This window comes from Echinops telfairi, unplaced genomic scaffold (assembly GCF_000313985.2).
Source record: "Echinops telfairi isolate 266 unplaced genomic scaffold, ASM31398v2 ScPeMD7_2;HRSCAF=8, whole genome shotgun sequence".
NCBI lineage: Eukaryota > Metazoa > Chordata > Mammalia > Afrosoricida > Tenrecidae > Echinops > Echinops telfairi.
In genome coordinates this window covers 12,032,447-12,058,046 of record NW_022103898.1, presented here as the reverse complement: position 1 = coordinate 12,058,046, position 25,600 = coordinate 12,032,447, and the positions used below count along the sequence as shown (strand labels likewise).

General features: G+C 50.0%; 3 protein-coding genes across 14 annotated transcripts in view; 1 reads left to right on the top strand and 2 right to left on the bottom strand.

The window, feature by feature from the left end:
* Positions 1-14,564, bottom strand: part of SREBF2 (sterol regulatory element binding transcription factor 2) — a 65,872-nt gene extending 51,308 nt beyond the window's left edge. The window contains exon 1 of the mRNA XM_004700287.4: positions 14,408-14,564. Within this exon, the coding sequence (XP_004700344.1) occupies positions 14,408-14,495 (88 nt within the window). The 5' untranslated portion in view covers positions 14,496-14,564. The remainder of the gene's footprint in view (positions 1-14,407) is intronic.
* Positions 4,317-5,165, top strand: LOC101651439 (telomerase RNA component interacting RNase). The gene has a single exon (XM_004700286.2). It carries the CDS (start codon positions 4,324-4,326, stop codon positions 4,858-4,860), a length of 537 nt encoding a protein of 178 aa, XP_004700343.1. The 5' UTR covers positions 4,317-4,323; the 3' UTR covers positions 4,861-5,165.
* Positions 14,565-16,786: 2,222 nt separating the features above from the next.
* Positions 16,787-25,600, bottom strand: part of LOC101657183 (coiled-coil domain-containing protein 134) — a 104,396-nt gene continuing 95,582 nt past the window's right edge. For 10 of the 12 annotated variants that reach the window (XM_045289728.1, XM_045289730.1, XM_045289764.1 and 7 more), the window contains one exon: positions 21,002-21,581. In XM_045289728.1, coding sequence (XP_045145663.1) covers positions 21,463-21,581 — 119 coding nt within the window. In that variant the 3' untranslated portion in view covers positions 21,002-21,462. Of the gene's footprint in view, positions 17,046-21,001; positions 21,582-25,600 lie in introns of those variants that run through there. The other 2 variants (XM_045289714.1, XM_045289724.1) reach the window with 2 other exon arrangements.

Sequence of the window (25,600 nt, the reverse complement as noted above, 5' to 3'; positions counted from 1 at the left end):
AGGCCACCCTATTAACCTTTCAAATTCAGATCTCTGGAGGTATGTCCTGGTGGGGTTCTCAGGCCACTCAAGCTTGAGAATGTCCTATTCTGGACACAATGAATCATATGGGCAGTGTGATGGATTGCACTTAAATGGACTTTCTTATAATATGGCCATGGTCTTATGGACTCCCACAAAATGACTGATGGGACCATGCAAAAATAGGGTATGAAACCCTAAGTAGGGGACTGGTCAGGCTTATCATCTGCTAAGCTTAAAATGAGCCATCCAGAGGTTGAAAGAGGGGACCTTCATTACCACCAAGAAGTGGTGAGTCCTCTGGGCTCAGAATACCTGCAGAGTGAACCTTCTAGACCTGAGACAGACCGATAGGCAGGCAGTGTTGGAAGTTAGATAATCTGGTGTCAACTTGACACTATTAAGAGTGAAGGAGTGGAGTTTAGCCTATCAATTGGGTCGCAGCTTGATGACCTCATTTGGAGGCACAACAGAGATATATAGCTCACTGGAAGCCAGACACACTCTCTCTCTGCTTGGTATTACTGTTGACAAGCCACATGGAGCCACACTGATGGAGCCAGAGTCCTGGAGCTGGAGAAGCCACGTGGAGACCTACACCAGCACTGAGATGGTTCCACCACCACTGGATCCACAACACTGTCCACCCAGTGGCCTGTAACCTTCCTGCGTTCAGTGTCATTGCATGTGTTGCATGAGTCTGAAGAGGAATTTACAGACTGGTATCGGACATATGGGCTGATATTGGACTTGTGGATTGAACTGGACTGGGCTGTTTTCTTAATATACAATTGCTTTTTTTCATAAAGCTCTTTCTTACAGTGTCTCTGGATTTGTTTTTCCTAATTTACCCAGACCAACACAGGCAGAGGCAGAGCTCTATAAAACCAGAGACAGTGAGAAGGTGAGCAGCAGGAGCAAAGAATCAGTAGCAGCAGAACCAGGAGACCAGGCCGAGACAGTGTGGTGGGCTTCACGGCTCACAGGCGGTTACAGTGGGTGAACTGACCCATGGAGCAAAAGACTTGATTGTTTTGGGGAAGGAAGCTTCCTGGTGGAGTAGAGTGCTTCTGGGCACTTATTTGTTACAAAGCAACAGAGCTGATGCTGATCTTGATTCAGCTCTCTCCCCCTCAAGTTGCAGAGCCTCTGAAGTCACTGTGCGGCTTGGCTTTTACAGTATGTTCCAAAAGGTGCCAAACAATTTCCAACTTTGGCCCCATATGATTAAAACGAAAACCCTAACCCATTCTTTGCCCATCACAATTCAGCCCAAATGTCAATGTCCTGGTGCCAACTTCCCCATTTTCAGTGCTCTACAATCTGGTGTTTCTTCCCCAGTTAGGGCTACATGTGTACTTTGTTCTGTGTTCTGATAGGCTATTTCCACGTTAGCTTCTTAGAAGTAGAAACACTAATTTCTACGCTAGCCCCTCATCCTCCAGGTACTCACGCATGCCTGCATCCATGCACAAGCACTATGCTAGGAATACAATGGCCACTCAGGCTAAGCTGGACTGAACCGATGATTAAAACAACAACAACAATGAAAACCAACACCTGACTTGAAGCAGGGGCTCCAAGAAAGACAAGCATCCTTACTTAGGGCGTCTTCTACCTTGTCCCTGCAAAGTGGGCAATTGTATGATGTTGTACCCCAGAAGTTCTAAGTTCAACTCCAGATTCCACTTCATCAGCACACGGAACCACTTCAACCATTGTTTTTTTTAAAAATATATTATATTACTGGGAGCTGTTACAGATACTCTATCAATCCACAATTCAATTAGATCGAGCATAATTGTACAACTGCTGTCACCATCAGTTTCAACACCATTTCTTTCTTCTTGAGCTCCTTGATAGCAGCTTCAACCAAACATCTGTGTTTCAATGCCTTCCCACCTACACAAAGGGCCTACAAACCTACCTCCCTGCACTCACTACTGGGAGAAGCAAGTGTATCTGATTTGGGAAGGTACAAGGCCTCAGAGAAATCATCGTGTCGCTTGCAGAGGTGAAAGGGAGGACTGACAAGGTGGCCCCACATCTGGCTCGGCAGCTGTCAATTTCATCAATGATCCTTCCATGCCAGGCCTGAAACTCAACAGACCTGTTCTGTCTGGCCTGCAGAGCAGGAGCCAGACTGGAAAGGGACACTCAGATACATAGTCATTAGCCATTCCAAAGAGCTGAGAGAGATGGGACAAGAGCTGGCCTTTCCAGTTTGGGCACCCTTCAGTGGTTGAGGATCAGTTTTAACGGAGTTCCCCACAGAGCCTTACCTCCGAGAGGCCTAGCTCTGGGGTTCTGCCATTCTAAAAAATTCCATCATGTCAACAAAGCTCAACTCTTGAGCCTGTGGTCTTGAAATGGAACATTGACTACGCCTGGGTCTTGCTTACCACACCTACAGAAGTGCTCTCAAAAGGCAAAAATAAACATTACAAAACCGTATTCTAAAAAAGGGCCTTTTGGTTCTCCCACAAGTCAGTACATAAATGGAAGTTCCTCCTTCATTCTCAGACAGAGCCAGGAGAGGCTGTGTGTCGGGGGTGGGGGCGGGGTGTAGTGTTGGTTCCTGCCATCCTTCTTTGCCTGTGTCAGGTCCCTCACCCCATGGACATCATTACACAGACCTGGGCCTGGGGTCAGAAAGTGCCTCCATCGTGAATGAGGAGAGTGACCAAACATCGAAGCTCTGAGAAGGAAGGATGGAAAGACCACCATCCCACTTCATTTAGGAAACTGAGGTGCAAAGAAGTGAGGGGAGACCCAGGGGGAGGCGTGTGCTCTACCACACCCAAACATGGAGACAGAATGTGCCCCACCACACCCACACCACCTTGGTTCTTTGCTTATATCAGATGGGGTTCTGGGAAGATGCATGAATTTTGGAGCCGGGCACTTCTTGATTTAGGTCACCATGACAGCACTTCCTAGCTGTGGTTCTGGATACCAGTTCCTGCATCTGTAGCACGCCATGGAATTGAGCAGGCTTGAAAGCCAAAACACATGAAGAATTTCATTCATGCACAATTTCTGGTGGCAAGAGGGCTAGATGGACCCCTTGAGACTACTTGAAAGGTGACACTAGAGTACCCCTGAAATATTTTGAAACCCAACAATACTTTAGCTTAATTAGTAAAGAACTGTCTTGAGCTGGGTGGTCTTTTAAAAACTAGGCATGTGGGAGAAGCATTCAGCTGCTAACCAAAAGGTTGGTGGTTCACACCCATTAGCCACTCCCCAGGAGAAGGTTGAGGTTATTTGTTCTCCTAAAGATTTACCGGCTCAGAAAATGAATGGGAACGAAAAAGAGGACGTCCTTCCACGAGATGGATCCACACCATGGCTGGAACAGCGGGCTCAGGCACAGGAACGACTGTGTAGGGCTGGGCTGTGTTTTGTTCTGTATTGCGCAGTCAAGAGGAGCCAGAAGGGACTCGATGGCCCCTGACAACAAACCTAAAGGCCCGGTTCTCCTCTGTTCTGTAAGGCTGCTATGAGGTGGCAGCCAATGAATGGCCGTGGGTTTATTTTGAAAGGATATGAACTCAAATTCACAACAACAACTTGAAAGATGAGCCATGAACCCTGGGAGGCAGAGAGCTTCTGGTTCCTGTGGGGAGGGGCAACTCAGGAAAGGAGGGGGAGAATGATTGCAGAGCTGAAAGAACGTACCCATGTCCCTGGAATGTACATGCCGAAATGGCAGAACTGGGGGTTTGTTGTACATGTTCTCAACACCAAATTAAAAAACAAAACAAAACCTCCATAAAGAACACATTAAGACCTAACAGTGGAAGAATGGATAGATAAACTTAGGTACATGTGTACAATGGAATACTACACATCACTAAAGACCAAGGATGAAGCTGTTTAACATCCCAAGACATCCATGGATGGAGAGGACATTATGCTGAGTGAAGTTAGTCAATCTCAAAAGGACACATATTGCGTGAGACTGCTGCTATTGAAGAAAAAAAATCAAGAGAAAGGTTTTCATACCCAAAGAAAGAGGCTTTGATGGTTACCTGGGAGAAGAGGGGGAAGGGGAAGCAATAGGCTAGAGCAAGGGTCAGCAAACTGCAGCTCCAGAGTCATGGGAGGATCTTCCAGTGAGCACGTGGCTTTGAAGTAAAATTTAAAAATTTCAGAGCATATTATTCAAATAATGGTGATTTGTTTGTAAAAATATATATTTATGGCTCTCAAGTAATTTTTAAACTGTTGTGAGGGGCAGGATTTATTCTTCTGTCTCAAAAGTTTGCCAACCGCCTTTGCGCGGCACCTGGAGACAAAATGGCTGCCCGAGGGAGACGGGCGGAGCCTCCGGGCCGGGAAACGCCGGGGCCTGCGGGTGGCGGCGGCGGCGGCGGCGGGAGTCGATGGGCAGAATCTGGGCCCGGGACGTCGCCCGAGAGCGGGGATGAGGAGGCGTCGGGCGCAGGTTCGAGCCCGGTGTCGGGCGGCGTGAACTTGTTCGCCAACGACGGCAGCTTCCTGGAGCTGTTCAAGCGGAAGATGGAGGAGGAGCAGCGGCAGCGACAGGAGGAGCCGCCCCCGCCGCCGCCGCGACCCGACCAGCAGGAAGGGCCCGCGGGCCCCGGGGATCCGAAGAGGAAGGGCGGCCCCGGCCCCACACTTAGCTTCGTGGGCAAGCGCAGAGGCGGGAACAAGCTAGCCCTCAAGACGGGAATAGTAGCCAAGAAGCAGAAGACGGAGGATGAGGTATTAACAAGTAAAGGGGACGCATGGGCCAAGTACATGGCAGAAGTGAAAAAGTACAAAGCCCACCAGTGCGGCGACGATGATAAAACGCGGCCCCTGGTGAAATGACCTCCCCACTCTCGCCTGCCCGTGGGCTCAGACTCTGCGATGTATATAACTATTTAATGCAGCGGCAGCGGCAGCCTTGTTCCCCTCCCGAGGACTTATTCACAGAAGGAAACCGAAATGCTTCCCGCAGCCGTGGACGATTCTCCAGGACTCTTTTTTTTACCTTGAGCACTTGATAGAACAGTGGTTTACTCTGCCCCTCTCTCCCGCCTCATCTCCCGTCTCTGCCACTGCCTCCTGCTCCCACCCTGCCCTTCTTCCCTTTAGTCTTGACTTTGGGGAAGTAAAGAATTTGACTTCGTGCCAGAAAAAAAAAGTTTGCCAACCTTGGGCTAGAGGGTAAACAGGTGTTAAACTGGGTGAAGGGGAAGATAATAATCTACAAGAGGGAGAAGAGGAGTGGGGATAAAAAAAGGTGGGATGAACAGGCAAAGTACTGGGCAGTGTGATGAGTTATTTGAATTGTTGAGTATGAAATCATGATCTGAAATGTAAGCCTTATCATAATTCAGATGTTAAGGGGGGAAAAAGGACGTTATTAAGAGACAATGTAGGTAACAGCATGGAGCGATGCCTGGCAGCCAGGGCCAGCACCTGCTGTGAGAGAAGGCAGCTAGCTACCTGATCAGCACTGTATTCAGCATCAAAAATGAAACGATTAATGAACTATTACTGCAGGTTGAACAAGGCGTAGACACATAGCAGATGCTGCCTACATTATGATTCAAAGCCTGGAAGAGATGGAAAAGGAGACATGAGGGCAGAGATGGTCTGAACCAACAGACAGGGTTGAGTCCGATTCGTCATGGGCTAGGTAGGAGCCAGATGGCGTGGTACAGAATTCAAGGTTCAGGAGGACTAAACACCCCCGACAAGCAGTGATCACAAGTCAAGGCCCAGTCCTCAACCAAGAAATAAACAGCCCGCCCAGCTACCTCAGATAGAGAGCAAGACTGATTAAAAAAAAAAAAGAAGTAATTCAATGGAAAGTATTCTAAGAAATGATGCTGTTTATAACAAGAGGACATTTCCTAAAATATTTGTAGATTTTGATGAAAACTGGTCTTCAGAGAATTACAGTGAAAGGAAGCAATTTCTAGAACACCATTTATAGCAACGGAAAGCCCCAAAGAATCTTCACACAAAGCTGCACTGAAATTCCGGGCCACGAAATTGCGCATTAAGGGAATTCAGGCCCAATGAAACAATGTAAACCAAGAAGCTATTTTCCCAGTCCCCAGAATAGAGGGCTGAAAAAGGGATCCCTGGTGGCACTATGGGCTAAGTGTTGGGTTGCTAGCCACAAGGCTGGCAGTTCAAACCCATCAGCTGCTCCATGGGAGAAAGATGCAGTTGTCTGCGCCTATAAAGATTTACCGTCTCAAAAACCCTATGTAGGGTCACTGTGAGTTGGAATCCACTTGATGGCTGGTTTTGTTTTGTGGAGGTAGGGTTTATACCGTGGCAGATGGTTTGCATTCAATTACTAATAGAAAAATTGCCAGTTTCAATCTCCCTGAGGTGCCACAGGAGAAAGGTCTGGCAGTTTCCTGTAAGATTAGTCATGTGAAAACTCAATGACACTCATTTCTACTCTGATAGACATGGGGTTGCTAAGAGTTGGAACTAGCTCAATGGAAATGGGTTTGTTTCCAGGTTTACTTTTTTGTACACCTTAACAAGCACTTTTTAAAGTGAATTGAATAGGCGGATAAATCAGATGCAAGATCAAACTGGACTCTGGCGGTGAGGCAGTGGGGGAAGGAAATAGACCCCACTCTTCGACACTCTGGGCCCGCCCATGGCCCACACTAGAGAGGCACAGAGAGATCATTTATTGCCACCCCCTTCTTCGTAGCTGCTTCATCTCCCTGAATTCTCCAGCCATCCATGATATCCTCATCCCCACTGTGACCTTGCTGTCCCACTCCTGTACCTGCCTAGGTGTGAATGATGGCTTTACATACCTGTTCGTGGAGTTGTTGAAACAGGAAGCACCCTCAAACATCCATGAACAAAGGGCTGGATAAATCAGCCACAGTATCATGGAAAACCACGAATAAACAGGCCTAGGGTGAGTTCTAATAGATTGTATGTGTATGAGAACAGGTATTACTGGATGGTCTTTTCTGTGTAAAAATAAAGGGAGCAAAACCTTGAATCTCTACTTGTCTGCTTTCTGGTCTGAAGTACATTTTGAAGGAGGCAAAACAAACTACACATGAATTACTTGTAAGAAGGGGACAGTGGGACCCAAGCAGATGGTGGCCGGAACGGAGAACAAGCAGGGTCCTTTTATATTCTAGAAAGGAGCTCTGGTGGCCCAGTGGTTAAGTGCTCAGCTAACCAAAAGTGGTCAGTGGTTTGAACCGACCAGCTGCTCCTCGAGTGAAAGATGTGGCAGCCTGTCTGCTCTCTTGGAGAAGACAGCCCAGGAAGCCCCCTTGGCAGCTCTCCTCTGTTCAATACGGCCTCCTGGCAGTGGGAATCAACAATGGCAATAGCTGGTTGTTGTTCTGCAATTTGAATCATTTGGGAGGGAGAAAAATTCCCAATGTGCAGTTCCCAAATTCCCAGTCATATGTAACATGGGAAACATGATAAAGATTCCATACTTGTGGGGATAAGAGTTGCAAAAGCTCTGAATTTGACGACCCCCTTTGGGGAATACATATTCACCAGCAAACCCTAGAGTGATCTGTGTGTAGGTGTTCCGAGACAAAGGACTGACATTCCTGAAAAATGGCAAAAGGCACCCAGGTTCAGCAGAGCCGTGGACAGGTCCACACCAGGCTGTTCAGATGGGTGACACCAAATAGAATGACAGGCCTGTTACAGAGGACACTTCCATGATTCACCACAGAGGGAACCTAGATGTGAAAAGAAATGTGTGTTGCGATAACAGTTGTATGAGCCCCTAATAAAATGTTTAAAAAAAAGAAAAGAAAAGAAAGGTGTGTCTAAGTCAGTAAAAGTCAGATAAGAATACAGAATGGAAAGAAATAATGTGCTTTTCAGGAAGTTCTGTTTGCACACATTCACGGAAAGCTTTCTTGCTAATTACCTTACCAAATGGGAGAGAAAAGTTCTAGTAAACAGAGAAGCAACATTTTTACAGGCTTTTTTTTATGGTGTCCATTGGGAGACTATGCGGCAAGAGGTGTGCTGTGGGCAGGACATTAGGCCAAAGGCCTGAGTGTGAATGTGGGGAATGTTTGTCCAGGGTGCAGCCAGGCAGGCTGAGGGAGGAGACAACCCACAGGCCAGATCTGGTGGTCTGAGACACCTGAGCACACAGCCCAGAAGAGAGCCTGGCTGAGAGCAGGAAGGAGCTAGAAATGGGTGGAAAATAACCCCTGTAGACAACAACTACTCTCTTAACTCAGGCATTAGTGACAGAGGGAGTCTTGGGCCAGAACAAAGCTTTTGTCTTGAGAAAGTCTATCCAGGGTGCAAAGGCGCTGAGCTGCCCCTGGCTGAGCCATTTTTCCCCAAGGATGACTCAGAAGTTCCACCTGGAGTCCCAGCTACCTGGCCCTCACCTCTACCTCCTGGCAGGCGTGTGCTGCCACACCCCTCCCACCACTCACTCCTGGCTCACATGGCTTACCCCAACTTCCTCCGGGACCTGCACACCCAGGCTGAGGCCTCTCCCAACAGGCTGAACTGGAAGCTCTTTTACTAGGAGATGGGGCAAACCCACGTGTATAGAGCAGAACTGTTCCACGGAGTTTTTAAGGCTGAGACCTTTCAGGAGTAGATTGCAAGCCTGTCTTCCAAGGTACATCTGGGTGGATCTAACCTGACAAGCTTTCTTCGGCTGGGAATCGATCACCCAACTGTGGAAATCACCCCCCTCTGTGCTGGGGATACCCACAGCAACTACCACTGGGGCACACAAGCTGACTTAAATTGGTTAAAGCTTTTGACAATCTTAAACAAGTAAACTCGTTGCCACTGAATTGATTCCAACCCACAGTGACTCAATAACACAAGGTAGAAGAAACAGAGTATCTGAGACTGAAAATCCTTATAGAAGCAGATGGCTTCATCTTTCTTCCATGGAGTGGTTGATGGGTTTGAACTGCTGACCTTTGAATTAGCAGCCTAGTACTTAACTCATCATGCTACCTGGGCTCCTTTGAGAAGTTTCTCACCAACCAAACCAAACTCACTGCCATCAATCAAGTCAATGCCAACTCAGTGACCTGACCCTACTGGGCAAAAGGAGAGCCTCGACAGGGTTCCTTACAGGAGCAGACTGCCTCATTTTTCTACCCTTGACAATCTTACCAGTGAATAAGTCATTTTTCAATGTATATTAGAAGATTCTACATGATAGAATCTACCACGTCAAATCGGTGATTTCACAAATATTACTGCTTAGGACAGGCTAAACTTATTTCAGAAAGAAAAAAAGTTAGGTAATATATAGAGAAATGCCAAGTTATAAATGGAGTGTTGAATACATGTGGTTATTCTGAAACCCCACTGTATATGACAGAAAAGAACATTTTTAAATGGACTGATTCATAAAGGGAAGGAAAGTAGGGCGAACAGATGAAAAGTATCCCCCACAGCTAGAAGATGGAAAAGCACGGACCAGCATTAACTGATTCAGTTGACCAAAGATAAAGCTGTCCATCTGTGGGGAGCAACTGGCGAGGCCCAAGACAGTGCCACAGGTCTGCTCAGGAGCATGCAGTCCCTCTTTGGGAGGGGTGGGGTGGGAGGTTGGGGGCCAAGCGCGTGCGTGCGTAGGATTAAAGCAGGTATCAGGCATAGTCAACCCTCTAGAGCCTCACCAAGTGGGAGCAAGGTATCATGCATAGCCAGCCCTCTCAAGGCACATCACCCTGGAATTCAAAACACCAAATGCAAAAAGGAGATCCTGAAACTTTCCAGAGGGGAATTTAAACAGGTTACACACAAAGCACAAGGCATCACAATGGTATTGGATTTCTCAACACATAGGTCCTCAAAGACAATGAGGCAATGCTTCCAAAAATCTGATACAAAATCATGCCCAACCTATAGCCCTAAATTCAAACTCAGCCAAACCATCAACTGGAGGTTAGAATAGATATTTTCAGACAAGGAAGGTTTAAAAAAATTGAGCCGCACTGTTTCTCAAGAGTACACTTCAGGGTACTACTGGAGAAGGTGCACTAATCAACAAATGTGTCAACCAAATAACACAACATGACAAAAGAAGAGGGCCCTTCACACTAAGAAGGTGCCAGGGGGATCCTTAGGATAATGGTTAACAGTAATCTCAGGCATCAGTCGGCAACTATCAGATAAGGCAAAATTGGAGGGATGTGTGTGTTCCAGGAGGAACAGTTAGCAAAAGGATAAAGATAAAACAAGCTGATCATCATAGTGAGAGGTTGCAAGATGTGGTGCTGGTTCAGGTAATGAAAAAATTGAAACTAAGCAAGTAGGGGAAAGAAGACAAACCTTGAGGCTCTAACTCAAGAGAAATACAAACACAGGTCCACATAAGAACTTGTCCACACGTGTTCACAGCACTTCCATCATGAGTCAAAAAATAGAAACCATCAACTGGGACAAAGACAATGTGCTTTGTCATGCGATGGGCTATTACAGCACAGTACCTAAGAACTATGCTCTGTGAAAGTCTGTCTCAAAAAAGCCACATAGCTCGTGATTCACTTATATGAAATGTTCAAAACAGGCAAATCCATAGAGATAAAAAGTAGATGAGCTTTTTGACAAAGTCTTCAACCTTCCCCAAAGGAAATGGTTGTCTCTGTTCACCCATCACCCTCACCCTGATGGGTCTGGCCTTTGGAGCTCCCCTCCAGCCACTGCTGCCACATCCTCCCACTCTTTCCAAAGCTTTGCATCCTAACCCCTCCTTGACAAATCCCAGGACCCTTGGCAGCCCTCTCCAGCTGACTACTGCCTTCCATCTTTTCTCATTTCTCCCCCAACAGTGACTTCTCAATTGCCACCCCCCCTCCATTAACCACCTCTCATTTCTTCCTGATTCCATCTACAAGTACTTCAATTCCACTCCATCAGCCCATTTGAAACCAAAATTTGCATCATCTCCCAAAACTAACTCTTCCTGTTGGTTTATGAACTCCACTAGCCCCAGGCTTCAAGCCGTGATGAGATCTTGGAATTCCACCTCTGCTCTGCCTCTGGGGCCAAGGCTTCTCAGAGGTTCTGTCCTTTCCTGCACACTTTCTTCTTGCACAATGGCAAGGTTCTAGGCAATGACCTGACCTCCCTATTGGTGGGGCTTTTATTTTAAGCCCATTTATGAATGACCCCACCTAATGGGTCTTCCAGACTCCAGTCTTCTTTGCCCATTACCCCAAGTGAATTCTCTTAAAACCCCTGAATGGTTAGCTTAAAACAGAACTCACCCCCCTAAGTCTCAACTTTCGGCCCAACAAAAGGCAGGAATACAAGATGAACTGTAACACCACGGAGGAATGGATCCTGAAAGCAAACAACCGTAAGAGCCAACAAGGGCAGCATTTGCCTACGGATAAAACTCTGGAGAAGGCAAAACTGGCTAAGAAAGAATAAGACAGGGAGGAAGTGGGAAGCCTGCTAGTACATGACAGAGGCTGAAATTAATGCCACAAAGCAAAAGGTATTATGAATTGTTGCATGAAAAACCAATTTGTTACATAAACTCTCACTCAAATTACAAGAGTTTAAAAACAGACAGAAAGGCCCATGATAAATGTGCCACCTCGAGTTGTCATTCTTCCTAAGGCAACGGGTCCTCCTCCTTCCTTGAGTTTGCTCCTGCTGTTCCTGTCACCCATCCTTGGGGGCCCAGTGAAAACTTCCTCTCCAGGACTGTGTCTTTCCCGAACCCAGCAAGAAAAACCCTGCTTTGTCCTTCCAGAAGGCCTGGCTTAAGATTCTTTCTCAAATACAGTTATCTACCACCCGATCACCACAGAAAAGTGCCACTCTAGCACAAGAGACCTGGGGGCTGGGACCTGAGTGAGCAAGGCCTGAAGGTCAGCTCATGCACATGGCTTCATTGGGCACAACAGAGGTTTCTAAAACTATTCCAAAAGCCCCCAAATCTGAGCCAATATTTAGAAATCTGGAGAACTCATATAAAAATGAGCGGAGCATCTCTTGGAAACCAGACATTGCTCCCACTTCACAAAAACTTTCTTTGATGACCTTCTGGGGTAACTACCCTAGTCACCCCGCTGAGGTCTCTTCACCCCATACTCCCACACGTGTGTCTTTAGTTTGTTTAGCTGGTGTTTTCTCCCTTGAGAATGTGCCCTCCCTGAGAGAAGAGCTGTTGAATTCAAAGCTACCCTCAGCCCTGCAGGATGTCAGGGGCTACTGAGGTACTGCTGAGTGATTGGGTGGCATCGCCCCTGAAGAGGGCCAATGGACTGCTGGTGTGTGTGTGTATGTGTGTGTGTACAACTCATTGAATGGTTTCCTGCCCATTGAGGAGCCAGCAGGAAGTGAGCAGCAGCTGTGTAGCCTGCAAGTACCCCCAGTTGCCCCTACCCAATTCCCCAGTGTGTACACCCAATGGAAGCAGGTGTACTCTCAACTACAGGGAAGTGGCTCTGGTTACCCCTGATCTAATCCAAGTCCAAGGACTGTTCAATACAATTTAGTACCCTATCCAACTAAGGCTGTTGGATTCACTCAGTGCTCTTTAGTGAGGGGTACAGTCTTGTTTTCATGAAACTGTCAACTCTGGAGGGGGAAGGATTACTGAGGGATGCATGTATCCACAGACCACAGACCTTCAGCCGGCCCAACCCTTCGAGTGCTCCAAGGTCTCAGTCAAGGGCTACTTTCACTTACTGCCCAGAACCTCACAATTATCAGCTGTCCTATACCCAGGCCCTCACATTTGTTAGACTGCCGCAAGCTCCATGAGGCAATAAAATTCTCTCTTCCCTGTCTTTCATCTTCCTTAGAGCTCAGGAACCACAGCCAGAACTGGAATACTTGCTGACCAACTAAAGATGGGAAACCTCTTTTCTCAAAGCCAGTAGAGTTGGGAACCTGTGACTGCCATTGAAGCTCAGCGGTAGAGGCTTCCAGAGTGTCCAAGTCACTCAGAAGTGCACGCAGCTACAGTTAATACTCAACCAACTGGTGACTTAACACATTACAAATTAAGACAAATAAGGATGATTATGGAGCAGGAATGCAATGCACACGAGATGTCCTGTGAGCTTGCTGGGAGGCAGCGTGGGACACACTTCTTCCTGGCCAGGTAACCTTGGGCAGGTTAATGACTCACCAAGGCCTGTTTCGGGATCTGGGAGAAGGGAATGATGTAGTGGGATGGTGGGCACTACCTGATCAGCTGTTGCCTGGTCCAAGACCACTGACATGTGCTTAACACAGTGCCTGGCTCACAAGTGCTCCACATGTGTCGGGTGTCCTTGCTACAGCCCCAGGAATCCCTCTCTCCATTCGTGTAGGACTAGCTGTGGTTACACAGGGGCTTGGGGCTTCAAGGAAGGGTCTTTGCACAAAGTCCAGATGGCGGGTGGAAAGCGAGGACAGGCCCCAGAAAGAGAATGACCCAGAAGTAAATTGGGGAAAATAATCCTTTTTGGTTAGTCTTGTCCCCCTTTTAAAGGGCTATCTGCTGCCCAGCTCTGGTCCCACAATGGGGCACTGGTCATCATCCCTGTCTTCGAGGCTACCCCTGGCTCCAGTCTATGTGAACAGATTAAGACATACATGAGTCACAGCCTGGGGTCAGGATTCTCTAAAGGGGGGATACCTTGGACAGGCTAGCTTCTCCTGGTCTCAGTCTCTGGCGGGACTGTTGTGAGAATTGAGTGAAATTGGATGGAGTACTCTGGGCCTAGGACCCCAGAAGAGCCGAGCCAGAACTAGTGAGTAACACTCTCCAAAGCCTCCTTCCCACAGCCAGAGGGGATCCCCAGACGTCTCCCCTACCCCACCCCCACCACTCTTCCACTCCACCGTCAAGGCCGCCAGGACAAAGGCCACTGGCCTCGCTCCTCAGACCACCCCCGGGGGGGCCACCGCTCAAGATCCCGCTGCTCAACCCAAGATCCCGCTGCTCAACCCCATCCCGGGCAGAGGCGACCCCACTCCCACTCCATCGCCACCGCTCCCTTCAGCAACTTGCTTTCCCGGCCGCTGCCCGAAGTTTCCCGAACGCCCGGGCGCCACTCCCGGGAGGCTCAGATACGCCCCCATGCCTCGGCCGGTCGGGAGTGACAGGTGGGAAGAGCCGGGCGGAGGGAAAGCGTGGGGCGCGTGCGACGGCAGCGCACATCTGACTTGGGCCGCCCCAGAGCCCGCACCCCACCTCTGGGGCCGCGGCACCAGCGAACGCGGGGCTACCCGGGACCGAGCGGTCGCCGGGCTCCGGAATGCAAAACGTCCGGAGGCTGGGGACCGCAGGGCGGGCGCGCGCGGGGCTTCTCCCGCGTGAACCGGGCGGTCGAGGGGTGGGCGCACGCGCACCCTCGCGGGCCGCCGTAACCCCTTCCTCCCCGCACTCCCACCCATCCCACCCACGGCTCACCGTCTATGTCCCCCAGGGTCAGCTCGTCGCCCAATTCTGTGAGGGTCTCCATGGTCTCCAACCCGCCCAGCTCGCCGCTCTCGTCCATCGCCGGGCTCGGCGGAGAGGCCCCACTGCTGTCCGGCTCAGGGAAACGCGGGGGCGGTGCCGCCGCCACCGCCCATGACACTCGACAGCCCCCGCCCGGAACCGCCTCACCGGTCCGCGCCAGCCGCCGCCATGTTTGCGTTGCGCCTCGGCGCCGCGCGGGAGGGAAGGGGCGGGGCGGGATGCCCCCGCCCCCGCCCTCCGAGGCCCAGCCCCCTTGTTTGTTGTCAATGGGACCAGTCCGGTGGCGGCCAATCAGCGCTCGAGGCGGCGCGTGGGGTGATGGTGCGTCAACGATCAGCAGCTTTGATTTGCATAACTCGGCCAGCCCCTCGCGGCCTCGTAGCAAATGAGAGGACGTGCCGGTAGGTCCTCAGCCCAACCTCTTTCCCGGAGTTTAAAGGGACCGTTCTCTTTTCTGGTGCTTCCCCCTCCACAAGCACCCCCCCGCCACCTGCTGGAGATTGAAGGGTTAATGCAGCACTTTTTTTCCCCCCACCCTCCCTCTTGTCGCCTCTTGGATTGTGAGCACATTACGTCATCTTCCCAGCTACACCGCCCCCCGCCCCGCCCGCCTAAGAAAGCGGGTAGACTCAAACCTGGCCCTCTGCACTGGAGACAAGAAGTCACGCTCTCCCTACCCGCAAACCGAGGCTCGTCGTGGACAGGGAATGGCCCAAGCAGCTGGCATTTCTCACCTCTGTGCCTTAGCCCCTCGGAGGCCCCTGATGCCCAGGCCGGAAGGTGTTTTGAAAAATGTATCAAAAAAAAAAAAAAGAAAGAAAAATGTATCGCCCAGTTTCAACCAGGACCATTACCCGTTGGCTTTACTCTCTTAGGGGTCCAACGCCTCCAAGTGCCTCCGGACCCTGTACTGCTGCTAGCCGACCCTGTACTGCTGCTAGCCGTTGTAAACAATTTAAATGTGCAAACTTCTAAGAATGTACAAGTACATGTTTTATCTGATGTATACATACATCAGACATTCCTCTTTTTCGCAGACCCATCTTGTATACAGGATGGGGCTTCAAGAAGTTCGTGGGAAAACTGCAATTTCCCAAGAGCTCTTTGAAGCCCAAAGCAAGGAGCCCTGGAGGCCGAATGGTTGTTAACAGGTAGCTAGAGTAGGGATAAAGGGGGTGGTTTCCACCAGGTGCTTATGGAAAGCGAAAATCAGCTGTCCATGCCATAACAAAGGGTTGGACAGAAATCAGGCGCACTAGACACGAATGGGAAAATCCAGAACTGAGCATGCTCAGACCCATCACCTAGGCCCAGGTGAGAGGTCCACCTGGGTGCACAGACTAGGTACCAACAATATTACATCACACAACTGCGCTTAAACTCAGCCAATACCCTCAACCACGCCTCCCCAGCCTTAAGCACCTGCTTCTGTTCTAGTATTCCTTCCACTTTTTTTCCATGCGCCCCTGAAATGGCCATTTTCAGCTGCGAACTTTCACACAGCCCCCACCATGTGGCCTTGCAGGCTTTCCAGAGATCACATGGGTACTTTGGGACTAATACCTGAAACTTCCCTTTCCCTCAGAAAAGTTACTTGGATTTACAAAAGTGTTTCTGCCATTGCGAAGCAGGAATTGAGGTAAGCCACCCAGACACCTACGGTAAGTTACACAACTGGGACTGTTAACCAAATAAGATCAGGCGTTTGAACCCAAGGGGGAAAGATATGGCAGTCTGTCCAGAAAGCCCTATGGACTCATGTTTTTCTATAGTCGCTATAGGAGCCCTGGTGGCAGTGGTGGTTACGCCTTAGGCCTCTAACTACAAGGTCCGAAGTTCCAAACCACCAGCTGCTCCGCAGGAGAAAGCTAGGGCGCTCTACTCCCTTAAGAGTGGACAGTCTCTGATGCTCACAGGGCAGTCCAACCCAGATTTACAGGGGTGCCGTGAGTCAATATCAACTGTTGGCAGTGAGACAGGATCACTATAGTTGGTAGCAACTCAAGGGCAGTAGGTATATAGAAAATTTGTCTCCTCCCCACCCCATGCAATTCAAGATGTGCAGGGGCTAGTGCATTTCTGGGTGTATGCCTGTTAGCTGTATTGTTAGGTCCAAGTATGGCTTTATCATTGATTTTATCTGGCGATATGACATAAGATGTGTCAAGTTGCTAAGGAGTGGACTGTTGTAGTTTATGGGTCAACTCAAGTGCCAGGTGTGTCCAAAGGTACACGTCCCAAGATCCTCTGTCACTGAGAACACTGAGAGAAGTCCAGGGACTGGATGCGTTTCATCCACCTGATGGAATACCACGGCATCATTAAAAATTACGTACACACACGTGTATTTATTGACAAGAAAAGACTCATAACGTACTGTTGACAAAGAAGAAGTTTCCAGTGAGTGTGCAGGGCAGCATCGCGTGGTGCTCTCCATTCCAGAGTGCACAGGTCCATATCCCACCCGCTCAACCAGACCTGAGGCTGGTTAAGAAAATGTTCTCTGCCTCAGTGTTGTCATCTGTGAGCTGGAAGTAAGACCATATTCTTCACACTTGTGCAGATTCATCCGCTTTATTGAAGAGCTCTGTGGCAGGCAAACACACAAACAGAGCAAGCAAGCAGAACAATACATTTTAAATGACGTGACGGTGCAAGCGATCCCAGGGGAAGAAGGGGGTGTAATGGAACTGTACCTGACTTGGGGAGGACTCTGAAGAAGTGTCATTTAACATAAAACCTAAAATTCCGAGGAGAGAACTGCATTTGGGAGAGCCAGAGTAAAGGACCCAGCAGGGAGGCTCCCTTGGATAAGGGAGCTATTTAATGGAAAAAACACACATCTATGAGCTCACAGGAAGGGCAAAATGGATGGAAGTCTAGAGCTGAACGGCGTGATTTGGGGGTGGGGAGATTTGGAGCAATTTCACGGCTTGATATTGCTTGGATGACTTTTTAGACCAAACATACGTAGCTAAAACACACAATTTACTTTTCTGAATGAGGGAGACGACTGCCTCGGCCCTCCTCTGATGGCAGCTCCAGCACTGCGTGGAACGTGGCCACCGTCAACTTCACCTCAGTGGCTCTCTCGGGGCGTGACTGTCCACTCGCCAGGTAGAATGCTGTAATGGCCCCATACAGATGAACTTTGGCCTCATGCCCTCCCTCTTGGGCACCTCATAACTCCTTGCAGAGGGCTGCCAGGCCCAGGAGGCATATTAGTAGGCACGATATTAATGGCCCTGCACCTTAGTATGGCAGCTGTGCCCCGGGCTCCCTGCTGGGCCTGTCAAGAGGAGTTAGAAAGGCCACCTTGCTGGACCTGGCCTCCACACCTTTTTATTCTGTGTCCCCAGGGCTCTGGGTCCCTGGGTCCCAGGTAACAAGTTCTGGTGTGGAAGGCCTCTGACAAGCCCCTCCTTAGGGCCCAGTGTTTCCTCTGAAAAGGTTGGGGAGGGGAGTCTCCTGTCCATCATCGAAGAGGACTTGGCATACTTTGTTGTTTTTTCCCCCCTTTTTCATATAAGACTCTTTCCCTTTATGGGCTTTGGCTCCCTGTGCTTGCCTCCCGCCTTCTGTCCCAAATCCCTAAGGATTAATCCACTGGGTTAATAATCAAGTGCATGTGCCCCGCTGTTTTACCAGGGGTGGGACGGGAATGGGAAACAGGGAAATGACAACTTAGGTTTGAAAGAGCTAACACGCAGGACTGAAGGGCAGCAGGTGGCCACAGGCTATGTCATCCTAGACTCTTAGGACCTAGAGGATGAGGCTGCCTGAACGGAAAGAAAAGAAACAAGGCAGGTGAGGCAAGAGAGGCGGGGGCAGCAAGCTACATGGGAGGATCCCCTTGAGGAGGCGGAGGGTGGGGCAGCAGGGGCAGGGAGGGAGATGGCTAGGACTCCAGGAGGGAGGAGAGCGGACTTGTCCTGCAACGTGAAACAGGCTCTGGCTAATGAATGCATCAAGGGGATTCTGACTCCCCAGGGCGCATCTGGCAAGGTCTGGAGCCGTGGCTGGTTGTCATAACTGGGGCACTGCTACTAGCAACTAGTGGGTAGAGAACAGGGATGTGGCTAACATCCCACAATCACAGGACAGGCCCTCCCAATGCCCCAGCACAAAGAATTATCCAGCCCCAAATGTCAATAGTGTCACGGTTGAGAAGCCCTGTCTTGGGAAGCCCCTGGACTCTGTAGGGGTGCCAGAGACTAGGCCTAGAAACCAGCCGACGAGAGAAATATCCTACACGGGTGAGACCAATGAAGACACCACCGTTGCCACCTCTGGGCACCCGCCATAGGGGTGGACCCATCACTACAACTAACCCTTACGGTGGCCCCAGTCCCTGCTGTCATTGCTGCTACCAGCACCACTGGGTGAGTGGATGCGTGAGGGCTTCAAGTCACCTCACTGGTCCCTAGCTGCACAAGGGTGGGCGGCGGGTGGGCTTGGCCGCAGGAACACTCAAAGAGTCCAGGACAAACCAGCACAGGAAGGAGGTGCCGTGGCAGCGAGGGGCAGGCAGGGTTCCGAGCTCTCTCAAGGTGTCTGATGGAGACACGGCCCTCTGACTGAATAAGGGAGGAGAGAGACCAGGGCAGGAAGCTGGGTCCCTCTCTCTGGCTCTGCATACAGTGTGCACTCAGCCCCTCTATGGGACCAACAAGGAGCCATCAGCAGGCACCTGTCACAGGCAGGTCACTTGAGCCCCAGGTCCCTCTACCTGTGGTTGCCGGGTGCCTCCGAGTCCATGGAGACTCACAGTGACCCATGTCTGAGCTGCCATGTTGATAAGAGCTCACCGGGCTTTTCCCATAGAGCCGCTGGAGGGATTTGAATGGCCAGCCTGACTTCCAGTTAGCAGCTCAGTTCTTAACCATGAAACCACCGGGCCCTTTCCCCAGGCATCCCTGTCCACTCGGAGCTGGGGAAACTGAGGACCTGCGGAAGGGCTCCTGATTCTGATGGCAACAGCCAGGCAGTGTCAGGGCCTTGCCTAGACCCAGAAGTCCCTCAGTAGGACCCCAGCCCAAGCTGGGCCTCTCTCCCCACACCACTCTGAGGCTTCCTTTAACCACCACTCCAGCAGTTCTCAACCTGTGGGTTGCGACCCCTTTGGAGGTCGCCCAATTCATAAAAGTAGCAAAATGACAGTGATGAATTAGCATTGAAAATAATTTTATGGTTGGGGGGTCACCACCACATGAGGAACTGTTTTAAAGGGTCACGGCATTAGAAGGTTGAGAACCACTGCTCTACTCACTCAGCTTCCTCTGATGCCCAGAGCTGCTGCCCACCAGCCCCGTCCCCACAAGGCCAGGCCCATGGCAAAGCAACCTAGGGAGTTCTTCCTCTAGGCTGGGGGAAGGTTCGGTCTGTCCCTGTAAATCCCATGTCCACACCAGAGGACTAGGAGCCCGGCCCCAGCTCTACCTGGGATCTCAGGGTTCCCCGGGGGAGAGCTGTCTCACAGGGTTCTCTCGCTGGAGCTGTAATGGAACTGGAGCACCAGGGCTTTTCTTCCGCAGTAGGTTAGAGGTCAAGTGCAAACAGCTCTCAACCACTCTTGAAGCTGGGCACTGCTATCTCATATAACCCTTGCAGAAACATGGCTGGGGCTACACAGCCAGGGGAGGGGGCAAAGGTATAGGGGTCAGTCCCACCAGGCTCCACCTCCCCTGCCCAGCAACTGTGACCAGATGGTTGGTGGGCAATAGTGAAGAGAAAACTTTTCCAGGCTTCTTCTCAGCCCCCAACAGTCCTCTCTCTTCCCGCTGCAGCTTGTCTCCTAATTCCTCCTGACTGATGGGGAGCAGGAGGCTCTGGGCTCTTCCAAGCAGCCTCCCTGAGGCTCTGCTACCCTTTGCTGCCCTAAGGAGCTCCTGAGGGAAGCTGGCCAGGCTCGCCTCAGAGGAGCAGGTCAGGGCTTGGCAGAGGCTTGGGCACTCAGCAGCAGCAGCAGGTTCTGCCAGTTAAACCCGGCACAGGGTTGGAAGGTGGAGATGGGGTTCAGGTTTGGCTTTCAGGGGGGTGAAGGGGTCTGGGGAGGGTGTGCCTCCCTCCCTTTTAACAGGCAGGGCCTAGCCTGGCTGAGTGGGGGTGGGAGTTTCCTACTCACACCCTCCTTTCTCTGCTTGGGGGCAGAGGTGGGGGCAGAACTAGGAAGCTACCGCAAGGCCACAGGTCTCTCCCATGCATCAGCCACCAAGCAGTAAGCAGCACAGGCTCCTGTAGAGCTGCCCCCAGCCCCTACGACCCGCACATGAAGGTTTAAGTACTGCCGGGCAGGGCAAACTGGCTCTTCCCTGACCCTATCCAATGATGGTTCCTCAAGCATTTGAGGACGAAGCCACCTTGCTCCAATGGCCTGGTCTGAACCCCCTCCCAGAACCAGGAGGCCAAGCTGGGCTGCTGCTTCCCTCAGGGCCTAACAGCCTCTCCCCATGAGCCAGGTGAGTCCTCTTAGCCACTCTCCATATCCTTGGGCACCTCACCACCACCCCCTGCAGGTGTCAGGTGCACTGGCCCAAACCAATCTCAGGGCATTTGCTGGCTTTTATTGTCTCTGCAGAGGGGCTGAGACTTTGCTGTGGGGAGGCTTGGTAACAGTGTGTTGGACAAACAATAGGCATAGCACCTCCATGTCCCAGAGCCTGGTTTTGCTGCCCCTGATCAAGGGTCTCACCACTGCAGGAGAGCCCAAGGGGGCCCTCTCCTCCCGCCAGCAGTCTCCACAGGGTCCTGTCTGTAGAACATCAGCCTCTCAAATTGCCCGAAGTGCCCCTGCAGGGCAGCTCAAGGAACAAGTTCAGCCCAGGCTCAGGCCATGCTAGGACAGGGCTCCCCAGGGCAGCGGGCGCATGTGGTCTTCCCGCCACATGGGGATGGTGGCTCTCACCACACAGTTGCTGCTGTACCTCGGCCACACGGCTGTGGCCTTTTCCTCAGCTTGGCCTCCTCCCGAACCCTTGGGTCCTGAGCTGTGCCGGCGCTATAACTCAGACTGGGATCTTGAGATGCGAGGGCCTTTCCGGATCTCTTTCCGCTTCTCCTCCTTCTTCCGGCGTTTCTCTTCTTCTCTCAGGGCCTTCTGGAAAGGGTCGGTGCTGGGAATGAACTGAGGGAAGAACAGACCAGCCTGGTTTAGCCTCTGGCAGCCACAAGTTTGACTTGCTTCAGGTCAGGCTCTGCAAGCTGTGGGGACAGGAAGGCTGCCATCACCAGGCCCTGTCCTCAGGGAGCCCCCAGGGAGTGGCTGTGGGAAGCCTGGCAAGTGGACCTTACTACAGATAAGCTGGGGATGGTTGAGCCAACAGGAAGGAAAGAGCAGGGGTTAAGAACAGTGGGATGACTCACAGGCAAGCGCATCTGAGAAAGCCCAGACTTCTCCAGGGTGCAGAGCACTGCTGGCCATGCCTGAGGGGGAGGAGCCAACAGAACCTGACAAGGAGCAGAGAATGAGGAAGAGGAAGAGGAGAGGATGGTGGGCTCACAGGGCCAGTTGGGAAAGGGGTTGGGGGATTTTAATCAGGATGTTCATTAATGGCCCCCGGACCCACCAAGGCCTTGGCTTCCCTCTGACCTGTAGCCAGGCTCACCTTGACCACAGCTTCTGTTCCATCCACAAGGCCAAGTATCCCTCAAACTGGCGCCTCTATCCACATGTGCAGTCCCCAAAGCACACCGAACTCACAGCCTTCGAGCCCATTCCCTCTATCAGGTTTCCGAAGCTGCGAACCTTTCCCCTGAGGAGTGGCTGCTGATTTGGATCTGCTGGTCTTGTGGGCTGTACACCCAATGTTTATCGCCACGTCACTACCAGGGCTCCCCTACATGTCCACTAGGTGGTCCCAAATGGGCACCCTATGCAACCATGAGTTTCCCCCTGTTCAAAGGATAGAATAGTAATGAAAACGGAAAGACATTTGGAAACAATTAGTCCACGGGACTAATGGATCGATCACACATCAGTCTCCACAACCCTGAGACCTTGATAACTAGGTGGCTCCTGCTCACCACTACCAAGGGATCTGAAAGGAGTCCTGGATCAGAGTAAAATATGAAACATAAAAGAGACCAGGCTGCTGGTCAGAGATTGTGACACGGTCAAGAATATGGTCCTTAGTCATCCTGCTAGTGTGGACCGGAACTCACCTTCATGTTAGAATCTGTGGAGGGAGGTCAGATGCGCAGGCATTCCCTCCCCTGAAGGCAATCAGTTGCCAGACTGCTGTCTCATCCCACCACAGGGGTGGGCCTGCTCCCTGCCTCTGGGGACAATGGACAGGCTCCTGTGGGCAGAGTTCGCATCCTACTGATAATGGTCTCTATCAGTTGGGCCAGGGACAGACCAAACCGGCTGTCCCTCCTCTTCCTATAGCATGTATGTCCCTAGATCACCCCCTCCCATCACTGTGATACCTGTAGCACAACCCTTTCCTGTGAAGTATGTCTTCGCCTGTAATGTGGGGGCTCCAACGTTCCCCAGAGTATAAAAGCTTGGGGAGCATTAAAATTCTCTCTCCCTCCACGTGGCTTACCAAGCGGGGCTGAGGTGAGCATGCTACCATGAAATGTGTCTGACTCCATTTATTTCTATATATCTCTTTTATCTCTCATGCTCTCTATAACTTTATTATAATATTTACTTATTGTTGCTGTACAATTGCGCCTACCGAACCCGTAGTGATTGTGCTAGGAGCTGGCTTTTTCTGGCAAGAATCCTCAACCATTTAAGATCAAAAGGGCAGCATTTACCCAAGGACAGAGTGCCAAGGTTAGGAAAGACAGGAGACTGGAAATGCAAGGAGGAATCAGGATAAACGATGGTTCAATGAAAGGATTGCATTGATGAATTAAAACAAAATGTACACGAATTATTGGACATAAAAACAAAATGTGCATGAATTATTGGATTTGCTCTGCAAACCTTTCACTTAATTCAAAAAAGTAAAACAAATACGAAAAAAACCACAAAAACCCCAACTTTAAAACTAATAACAGAACATTGTCCCAAACCTGGTCGTTCCCATGGCCTCATGGGCAGGCAGAAGCTGGACACTGTAAAGGAAGACAGAAGAGGACTGAGGCATTCAAACTGTGGTGTTGGAAAAGAGGGCTGAACATGCCCAGGGCTGCTCGAAGAATGGACAGAAATAGAAACACAACTAGAATGCCCCTTCCTTTGGACCTGTCACCAGAAAAGGCTCAGTGGCTAGAGAAGGATAATACATTTGGTAAAGTGGAGGTCATCGAAAACAAAGGACACTTTCATGAGATGGATCAGCTACAGCCACAAACACCAACTGTCATGAGAGTGGCCCATTCTGTTCCATGTAAGGTCGCCATGAGCCGGAGCCACCTAGAGAGCAATGAACAGCATCTTGGCACTCTAGATAAACCAATCAATTCGGGGTAGGTAGAAATATCATTGGATGCAGCCAGTTTTTAAGTGTTTAAGATATATTTTGGATAACTTTGTGACTGAGCATAGTAAAGAGTCTAGATCCTGCGAATAGCAGAGCACATAGCCTCTTGAGCAGCTCCAGGTCCATCCAGCTGGAATCTCAGCCTGCGGCTTACTAGCCTGAGCTGCTAGGGGGTCCCTCCTTAGGCTATTTCTTCACTTGTAAGTGGAGGACAGTATTATCTACTCATGGGATTGTGACAGAGATTACATGAGATGTATATACTACACTCACTCCAGTGCCTGACACATTGTAACTTTTCAATAAATATTAAGCCATTGGTATATCATTACTAACATCGTGAGGGAGCCATCAGATACGTGAAGAAAGCCATGATAAACAGGGATGTTTTTGTCCCCTGGAATTTAATCCAGTCTTTCTGATAACCTGCTATTCTTGAAGAGCACAATTTCCCCTGAATTCCTTGTTATTAGGTACCACTGAGTTGGTTCCTACTCATCAAAACCACCAGCCATCAGTCTAGTCATTAAAAAACAAAAACTCACTGCTACTGAGCCAATTCTGACTCACAGTGACCCTACAGGTCAGGGCAGAAATGCTCCTGTGGGTTTCCGGTATTGTAACTCTTTATGGCGCAGAAAATCTTTTCTTTCTCCCCAGGAGTGGCTGGTGCTATCAAACTGCTGACTTTGTGGTTATCAGCCCAACTTTTAACCACTATGGCACCTGGACTCCTAAAAAATGAGTATATCTTAAGTGTGAAAACATGTAAAAAAAGATGCATTGTTCCCTCACTGAACCATGGTGCTGTGGGGGACAGCACTGGAGACACAGTGCGGGAATAGTGCACAGTCTGGCCCCATCACGCTGGGGCGAAGCACTGAGGACATGCAGCAGAGCAGGAGAGGGAGCAGGGAATTAAAAATAGACTTTGGAGACAGAGTGTGGCACCCCATCAGACTCAACTGGAAAACACTCGTAAATGTCAACAAACAGATCTTGAACGATTTATAGGCTTTTCCATTTTTGTCAGTGGCTTTCTTTTTGTTATTGTTATTTTGTTCTTGCTTTCTGCTGCTGTTGTTATTGTTTTGTTGGTTTTTACTTCCTTTGTTGTTTTATTTGGCTTTGCCTGTTCTTTGCACTTATTAATGTATCTGCATGTCTAACTAGATATGATAGGCAGGATAAACAATTCGGAGATGAAAAGAACAGGACCAATGGTTCCGAGGGGATACGGGAGAAGGGGAGGTGGGAGAAAGGAAGGGGGGATGACCAACCCAGGGACAAGGGAACAACAAGTGAACTAAAATCAATGGAAGGAAGCTCATAGGATGCCTACTGGGGCTCAATCAAGGGCAATGTAGCAACAAGGAATTACTAAGCCCGAATGAAGGCTGAACATGATGGTGGGACTGGAGGGAAGTAAAAAGTAAATAGAGGAAAGAACCAGGAGGCAAAGGACATTTACAGAGGTCTAAATACAGCATGTACATATGTAAATATATATACATATAAAATGAGAGGGAAATAAAACTATGTACTCATATTTATATGTTAAGAATTAAGGTTTCAGATGGACATTGGGCCTCGACTCAAGTACTCTCTTAATACAAGAACACTTTTTTCTAACAATCCGGCATTCTGTGGTGCTCACCTTCCCAACATGATCACTGAAGACAAAATGGGTGCATAAGCAAATGTGGTG